We start from the raw sequence: 9,220 nt of genomic DNA, 5'->3' as shown, positions 1-9,220 counted from the left end.
CCCATTCACACAAACGTCCCCTCCGGCCGCGCTGGTTTCTTAGTTTGTCTCTTTACTTCACCTGTCTGGGAGAAGAGACAGAAAGTGGGGAGGCAGAGAAAGAGACATGCAGAGAAGGGCGTGGGGGGTGGGTGGTTAAGAGCACCCGGGTCTTCCTCCAGTAATCTCCCGGCGCCCCTCCCACTGCGCCCCACCCCCTCCAGACCTTCCTCTCCCGCAGACCCCACTCTACCCCGCACCCCGGCGGGTCTGTTTCTTTAGGGAGAGTCCGAAGAACAAGACCAGGATCCCTGATCTCTAAAACACCTGTTGCCCCTGCTCGGGGGCTTCGTGAGGTCCCTGCCGGGAGCCCCTCTTGGCAGCCGCTAGGATGCGCTCACTCCCCAAAAATGCAGCGGTCCCGCCCCCTTAACCCTCAGCTGGTCGAGGCCGTAAGGACCCGAAGTGCGGCGAGGGACCCACAGAGGTTATGGGACAGAAGGGAACAGCTAGGGAGAGTCAGGGCCTGGGGGGTGCAAGTCCGGAGTGTTCGAATGAGAAAGCGAAAGAGGGGCTACGGGGGAAAATTAGAGTCTAAAGAGTTAAACATTCTCTCCACCCCGGACGGTCACGCTGCCCCTAACGCGACCCAGTACAAACCAGACCGTGTCCCGGAGGACTGGGAGAGGTCTGCAGTGTAGACCGGGGTGGGGGTAGGGGGGGGCGTGGTTCCGGGGAGCGGCGCCACTCAGTGCTCCAGAACCTGGTCCCCTGGTCTCCCGGTCCATCTTCCCCCAAAGTCCATCCTACTCAGCTCCGCACCCAAATGACTTCTCCCCGCACTCTGTCCAGTGCAGGTGCGGTCCCAGCCCCCACCCCCAAACTCCAGCCCCGGCACGGTCCAAGGGGACACCTCCACCCCAGACTCACCTCCAGCAGCTACCCCTACGCCAGCCGTTCTGTGATCGTGGCTGGGGCCCCACCCCCTTAAGGTCAGAGTTGAGGAAGAAAGGAGCCCTAGTCTTCAAGCCTAGGGGACTGGAGCTCTAGCTTTTGAGGGGTCCCTGGGTAGGCGAGCTCAAGAATTACAGTGGGGCGGGGGCGCGATGGTCTGGCGGCTCCCGGGCATTGTCTAAGCGGGACGGGGCGGGGTCCAAAAGGCCACGCCCATTCCGCCTCGCCATGCCGCGCCCACTCCACCGGGACTGAGCTCCCCCTGCTCTGAACTCCGCCCCGCCCCAGCAATGCTGCCCAGGCCCACCCGGATCAGGCGGGCCCTGGCGGCTGGGCTGCAAATTCGACATGGACAAGACTGTGCTGTGGTGGACCGGCGCTGAAACTGGCAGTCCTATCACAAACACCCCCGTTCTAAATTCCTGACTTCTGCCTGGGGCTCAAGGTCACTGACCCATCCTTCCACTTACCCACATTTCAAGTCCCCTTTGTATAAAAAACAACAGATTTTCTTTCTGTATTTTATTATTGAAACGTCCACCCCACCCCACAATAAAAATCACCCATACCCCCATCCTTTCCTCTAACCCCCAGCCAGCTCAGCACAATTGCTCCATGTCTTGCTTCCAAGCTGTTCTGCAGTCTGTCCATTGGATAGCATATGGAGCCTTTGTGGAAAAACCAGAATGGGGTCAGGGAGCAACGAGGGGTTTATTTGAGGGCCTTGGCCACTTGCTCATAGGCAAGCTCGATTTCCTCATCATCTGGACAGGTGGAGGCAAATTCTTCCCGAGCATAGGCATTGCGCAGGTACCGATGTACTCCCCGGAAAGCCTCAGGGATGGAGAACCCCCGGTACTTCTTACATACCACCTAAGGGAGAGGAGAAACACATTAGGAGCCACTCTGATTCCCTGCTGTTGGGCTTTCTCTTCTTTCCAGGTCTGTACATTGAATATCTAGACTTTCCAGGGCCTCCATGCCCTTCTTCCTATAATTCTCATCTCTCTTCAGTCATTTTCTTCCAATCAACTTAGCTCCTCACTGTCTTGTAATGACTGCATCTTTTCGCTCCACTTACTGAAATGCTGGCCGGCTACCTACCTATCTATCTTTTTAAATTTCTGTTACTCACAGCTGTTACAACCAGCCCCTTTTCAGACCTCCCATTCCATAGTGCTGCCTTTCTCCTTTTGATTTTGATAGGATACACAAAGCATTGAAAAAATTCTCTTGAATTTCTACAGTGAGTTGTTTCCTTTTTTCATTTGGCTTTTTATTTTTTAAAAGATTTATATATTTATGCATGCAAGAACTGGGGTACAGGCCAGAGGTGTGGAGGGTGAGAGGATTCACCAGAGACAGAGTGGGGGGCAGAACAGGCAGACTGACTGAAATACACTGCTGAGGGGAGCAGTGGGCAAGTCAGGAGAGGTCTGCTGCGCCATGTGGGTAGCTCCCTGGCCACACCAGAATTGGAACTTGTGCTGCAGTGGCTGTGGACAGCTTCATAGATTGCATCTTAATCCCTTGTGCCACCAGGGAGGCCCCTTCATTTGGCTTTTTTTAAAAAAAGATTATTTATTTATGCATACAAGAGCTGGGATACAGGCCAGAGATGTGGAGGGTGAGAGGATTCACCAGAGACAGAGTGGGGAACAGAACAGGCAGACTGAGCAAAATACACTGTTGAGGGGAGCAGCAGGCGAGACAGGAGAGATCTACTGCACCATGTGGGTTGCTCCCTGGCTGGTTGGGGATTGAACTCATGCTGCAGAGGCTGCGGATTGCTTCATAGCGTGGGGCTTAACCCCTTGCGCCACCAGGAAGGCCCTCATTTGGCTTTTTAATCATGTATTCACTTTCATGTGAATGTTTTATATTTTTGGCTAGATTTAAATCCCTTGAGGGCAAGAAAGGACCAATCACCACATGTCTGTGACTTTCAGTGCCCAGTACATATATAGTTCAATATATAGTTTGGCAGGTTGGCACTGGGCCCATGTTTCAGAAATTAAACCATAGTTTTGAGGCTATGACAAAAAACACAGGAACCAGAGTTTTTAATCTTTCATAAGAGGAAGTGGAGACCAAAGCTATAAAGAGTTAGTCTTGATTTTAGGAAAGGCCTGCTGTCTGATCCGGGAATTCAGTGAAAAAGACAGGAAGATGTATTGCTCTCCACCAGTCTGTTGGTGTCATGGATGTAATTCTCTAACAGTGGTCTTGCTAGTGATGGCTGCTGAGAATGAATGGGGTAATATATATTACCAGTAGCAATGTGGAATCCATTCTAAGAAAGAAACTGCCTTTTGAGTGGTTGTCATGGGAAGCCATGTGGGAGCCCCTTATAGAGCCAACCCAGGGGGCCTCCCTGATGGTACAGGGATTAAAGCCTGTTCTGCTCCCCATTCTGTCTCTGGTGAATTCTCTCACCCATCCCGCACCTCTGGCCTACAGCCCAGTTCTTGTATGCATAAATAAAAAAAAATATATATTGAGAAAAGAAAAAAAAAATAAAGAGCCACCCCAGGGCCCCCTGGTGGCGCAGGGGTGAAAGTCTCAGTGATATCAAGCTATCATCACCAGCCACTGAGGCATGAGTTCAACAGCTGGCCAGGGAGCTGACCCACATGGTACAGTAGACCTCTCCTGTCTCGCCCACTGTCCCACCTCAGCAGTGCATTTCAGTAGATCCGCCTGTTCTGCTCCCCACTCTGTCTGTGGTGAATACTCGCACCCCCCTCCACACCTCTGGTCTACACCCCAGTTCTTACATGCATAAATAAATAAAAATAAATCTCCTTTTCTAAAAAAAAAAAAAGCGCCACCCCAACAGTCACCCTCTCCACAATGACCACCCACCTGTACTATGTGGAGCTTTGGCAATAGGTTGCAGTCAGCCAGAGTGAGCTCATTGCCATCCAGAAACTTCCTCTGAGAGATGCCCTCATCCTCAGCACTGGTCTCATCTACTTCATCTGGGAGGGGGGATGTCAAATAATTGTCTAAAATTTTCAGAGCTTTCAGGAGCCCCTTCTCCAGATCTGTGCAAGAAAGGAAAATTGGCAAAAACATCAGATTGATACAGCTGAGGGGAGTTGGGAGCTGCGAATTCCAATGGTGAAGCTGGTCTAAAATGATAACAGCTAACACCAATGCATTTTCTATGTTTTACGCTAAGCACGTTACGTACAAAAAACACTCACTTAATTCTATCAACCCATGAACTAGGTATTTATTATCCTCATTTCATAGATCTGGAAACGGATTTACAGAGAAGTTAAATGAACAGCCCAGAGTCACACAGCTGGTAGCATTTGCACTAGGTAGCCTGGATCTAGAATTACTGTTCTTAAGCACATCCTTATTTAGCCAGAAATAGGCCCACAGTCAATCCAGCTAATGTTTTCAGTGGGGCAAGAAAGGCTAGGGAGCAAATGAGCAAAGCTTAAAAATTCACCACCAAAGAGAATGCAAGGAAAGATGGTGTTTGCTGCAACAACCAGCAGAGGATGGTGCAGTTGTGCCAGTATCTGCTCCATCTCCCTGATACGTAAATTTTCAGGTACCCCTATTATCTTATCTCCCAGTTTCTGGATGTTTTCCATTCCTCCTGGGGCCCAGGCTTCCAACCCACAAGACTCACTGTCATTGAGTGCTGGGTTTGAATTCTTGATGTAAGCAGAAAATTTGGCAAATATGTCCAGCCCAGCTGTGTTGGATTCAGGGTTCAGAGCTGCCAGCTTGGGGTACCTGAGAGCCAATGAAAGAAACAGGATGAGGTATCTTCCAGGGAGCGGCCTCAGTAACAGTGCAATCCCCCCACTACCTATTTTTCACATCTTCAACCTTCCTCTTTCCCAGTCTCCCAGGTGTCTCCTCCCCTTCCCGAGTGCTCCCATACTTGGGCGGGGACAGCACTGCCTCCAGAAATTCCTCAATCTTGTTGGTGTCAGTATGCACTTCATTGCCGTACAGCAGGAATGGGAGCTGCCCTCCCGGGCACAGCTTCCGGACAGTCTCGGTTCGCCTGGAGAAGAGGCCACGCATCAGGACAAGGAAAGGGGGTCAGAGAACCCCAGAGAAAAGGAAGACGGAAGGATGTGAGAAGACAAAAGGGCTCCAGGTGGAGAGGAAAGATTCATCGGGATGCTAAGTTCAGGGGTGTGTGTGTGTGTGTGTGTTTGTGTATCTGAATACACACACACTTCTGTTTAGAGGAACAGAAGTGGACCCACCTTTTGGTGTCTACCGTGGTGACATTGAAGGTGACTCCCTTGAGCCAGAGCACCATGAACAGTCTCTGAGAGAAGGGGCAGTTCCCAATCTTTGCTCCATCACTGCCAGCCTGAAAGGCAACCCCCAACCCAAGGTTAGGTCTGGTGCACCCACCTCTACCCCAGGCCATTCATTCTCTGCACTCTGGCTCCCAGACCTGGCTCTTTTCTGCCTGGTGACACTCACCTATCTCTCACCAAACTGGGCTCTCTACCCTGGGGCTGGGCCACACTTAGCACCTAGCATAGACGGACAGCTGCAACAACCAGCAACAACCATCTTTTCTATAAAGGTCTGCTTCTGACTTTCGAGAGAGTGGAGAACAGGTAGGAGGAGGGCAAAGAGTTCTGGAAAACTTGGAGGATCTGGCCCCTAGAAGAGGGAAAACTAACAGTGATGTAGCTTTCTATATACTATTCTCAGCACTTTACTACATGCAAAAACTCACTTTTCACATCAACCCATGAGACGGTCCCTAGGAAGGTATTTGATGAAGGCAAAGTTGTAGGGGAGAAGAATATGGGGACAAGAATATGGGGACAAGAATATGGGCAGGGTTTGGAAGCCAGAGTTCTGGTTTTCTGTATGCCTCCAGCCAAGCTGTTTCTGGCAGCTAGATGGGAGAGTTAAGGGGCTCAAAGCCTGGCCCTAGAGATGTGGACTACCCAAGGGGGGCACCTTCTAATTGGCAGGTGGTGATCTCATCCCCTGAGGGATACCTCCCCCTAGGCCTCCCCAGTAGGCCTCCCCCCTAGGCGGAAGGTGATTCATCTCGATTCATCTCGTAAAGTCTCTCTCCAGCCCCAGGAACTTCCTTCCTGGCAAGGAGTGGGGGCAGGGACCTGTGAGGCTGCTGCCGGGCAGCCAAGGCCACTCCCTCTTCCCCAAGCCTGGACAGCTGGGGTCTCAGCACAACTGCCCTGGCTCCAGAGTCCCCTCCTCACACAGGATGTAGGGTCAGAGGCTGCAGTGCAGCCTCACCCAGGAGTAAAAAATAGCCCTTAAGGCCAGTGTGAAAGTGAGATGGGGACCACACCTAAAGGGGTGGACCCGGCCTGGCTGGACTTCACTGGGCAGGGACCAGGGAGTGGGAATGGCTGCCCAAGTAGTGCCAGCATAATGGAGAGGGAAAGACTGGCAGGAACACACAAAGCTGGGTTGAACAAAAGGGAGGAAGTGGACATATTGGTCAGGAAAGTGAAGGGTGCAGAGAAGTGCACCAGATGGCGGCCCAGAGGGAGCCAGCGAGGGGTGCAGAGATGAGGGAGGGGGCACAAAACAGCAATTAGTGGGAGGGGAACAGCAGAAATGGCAAAGTCTGTCTGAGCCTGTAACACCCGAAATACCCAGGGGACCACCACTCCAGATCTCACCCACAGAGGGGAGAGAGACAGGCAGCTTTTTCCTCTGCTTCTACAATCCCCAACTTCCAGCACTCTGTCTCCTGCCCCCCACCCTTACCCCCCACCCTCACCCCCCAGCCCTGTGGTAGCCACAGCTCCCCTCTCATCACCTCCTTTGCTCTGCTTGCTCAAGTTGCTGGATATGCCTTATCCCCTCCATCACCTCTCCAGCCCACTCCCTCTGGGCTTCCACCTCCCAGGTCTTCCCAAATGACCCCCTCCCACTCCAGGCCTCCCTCACCACACCCTCTTCCTGGAAACCTCCCTACTACACACACCCACACACCCACGCCTCCCAGTCTCCCCTCATTCTCTGATTGTGGTGTAGGGTCGAATGCCATGATGTCTTCATGTTTCTTTACAAGATGTGAAGTCTTCTGTGTCAAGACTGCTTCTCTCCAGGTCCCTTTAAACAGCTTGCCTCGGCCACCCCCGCCGCGGCCAATCTCCACTCCTGAGTGCCCCCTTTTCTCTACTTTCCTGTCCTTTAGGCTGCTGGAAACTTCATTTCTACAAACTTTTCCGGGTTGAGCTAGAATTCTTATTCCCTGCACACAAATCAATGCTCTTCCCCTGAGGGGGGGGAAGGCCAGCTTGGGGGGGGGGCTACTTCCACACCTAAGATTGCTCGTGGGGCTGGGGGTCAAGGAGAAACGGGATTAGGGATTAAGGCTGGCGTTGGGGAAAGGTGAGAGTCGCCTTCCAGGAATTTGGAGGGTGGCCTAGGAGGGAGAGGTACTTACCTTCACGAACAATTCGACCTGCGGTTGCTCCTCAGCCATGGTAGCGAGAGCTCCAGGAAGCGGCCGGAGCGGGGGGAACTGGGAGGGGCTGAGGCCGGGAAGGCGGGTCTCTGAGGCCGGGGCTCTCCACCCAGACCTCAAGCTCTCTATTTGGCTCAACACAGGACCGATCGGACCCCTTCACTCCAGACGTGGGCTCCCCACCAGTTCAGTACCTCCAGCTCTATCCCCTCCCGGGCAAGATCGGGGCGCAGCTGACTCACCGGCCGGCCCCGCCCCGAACCTGGGGAGGCGGCTGGAGGGGGAGGGACTCGACGGCTGGGGAGTGGGTCGGGTGTGCAGAACCTCGGGTCTTCCAGAGGGTGGGGATGGGATGCTAAGGGGAGGGAAGCCGGGAAACCTTGTTTCTCAGCCAGTCCCCTTGAACACAGGACTGTTTTTCTGCCTCAGTTTCCCTGATTCATCAGCCAGAGGACACTCCCACCTCACTCTCACACAAGAAACGTGATACCAGCAGCTCGGACATTTCCACGTGGGCACGGAGAGGGAATTTTAGAACCGCAAGGTCGTCGATTGCTCTTTTTTTCTTCGTTTCTTCTGGACTGTAGTCCACATTCTGGGTTGTTGGGCTTATGGTTCGAGAGGGGAACTTGGAATGGAAGCTGGAGTTGGGGGAAGAGTGGTGAAAGGTAGGGCAGGGATGGAAGGGAGACAACCAGGCCTTGTGCTAGGGAAACGGGGCGCAGAGCTAAGTGGCCTGGGGTGGAAGGGGGGGGCACGTCATTGCTGCTGCTTAGCCTGGTGAGATTTAATGCTTCCACTTCTGCCCCAGACATCTGATATATGGGGGCCTCTTCCTGTGCACCTTGCTCTTTTCTCACTGACAAGTTGCCTAAGCTATGGGGTGGAAAGGTGGGGTTACTGTGGTCCTAGAACAGAGCTGCACTGCTCTTAAGGGTTATGGGGAAGCAAAGATCAAACAGAATGGTATGAGTGGCCTTTTTGGGGACACTTATCTGAGGAAGGGAGGTCAAAGCAGTTTGATTTCCTAGGACTCTCTTTGCTCTAACTGGTCAATAGCCTTGATTTTGGAGCTTCTTGTCAAACTATGATATACTAAAAAAAAAAAAAAAAAAATAGCCCAAGAACATGTCCTCCAAACTGGATGTATTCCAGCCTCCACATCTCAAATCTCTCTTTTTTTTTTTTTTTTTAAGATTTATTTATACAAGCACTGGGTACAGTCAGAAGCACAGGAGGGTGAGAGAATTCACCAGAGCCAGAGTAGGGAGCAGAGCAGGCAGAATGACCGAAGTACACTGCTGAGGGGAGCAGCGGGCGGCAGGAGAGGTCTGCGCGCCATGTGGGACCCTCCTCCGGTGGCTGGGGAGCAGCCAGGAATCGAACCGGTGCTGCAGAGGCTGCGGGCAGCTTCGCAACCCAGCGCTCAACCGCTGTGCCACCGGGGAGGCCCTCAAATCTCTCTTTTATCCCACCACCTCTTCTCTTTTTCACTACCGTCCGAGACCTCCAGATCCAGAAAAATATGGTGATGTGTGAGGACTGAGGAGCAAAACAAGGCTTGCAGCTTGAGGAAAGGGGGAGGAGGGGAGAAGAGAGACCCTGGAAACTAGCAGTTAGTGGTTTCCTCTTGTGCTTCCTCTTCTGTGGGTTTTCCCCTCCCTAGGGGAAGGCCTATCTCTCCTCCCTAGAGAGGGGATATATTTGGTGCTTGCTCACTTGAATTGTAACATCCTATGAGGATGTAGACTGATGCCATGAGTTTATGTGTGTGTATGGGAGCAGGGAGTTCTCCATGGGTGACCTTCAGAATCTGCACACAGGATTTCGTCTATCGGT

At 52.5% G+C, this 9,220-nt stretch overlaps 1 protein-coding gene across 1 annotated transcript; it reads right to left on the bottom strand.

Moving 5' to 3' along the window:
- Window positions 1–1,644: 1,644 nt before the first annotated feature.
- On the bottom strand, window positions 1,645–7,437 carry CLIC1 (chloride intracellular channel 1; the record flags this gene model as incomplete). Its single annotated transcript, XM_084228079.1, has 6 exons — window positions 7,361–7,437; window positions 5,175–5,284; window positions 4,841–4,966; window positions 4,583–4,689; window positions 3,799–3,980; window positions 1,645–1,806 (listed from the first exon to the last, which is right to left on the bottom strand). Exons 1-6 carry the CDS (start codon window positions 7,397–7,399, stop codon window positions 1,645–1,647), a joined length of 726 nt encoding a protein of 241 aa, XP_084084205.1. The 5' UTR covers window positions 7,400–7,437.
- Window positions 7,438–9,220: the final 1,783 nt, after the last annotated feature.

The sequence above is a fragment of the Talpa europaea genome (genome assembly GCF_964194135.1).
Source record: "Talpa europaea genome assembly, chromosome: 2".
Lineage (NCBI taxonomy): Eukaryota > Metazoa > Chordata > Mammalia > Eulipotyphla > Talpidae > Talpa > Talpa europaea.
Note: the sequence above shows the minus strand (reverse complement) of the source record. Positions and strands in the feature narration are given on the sequence as shown.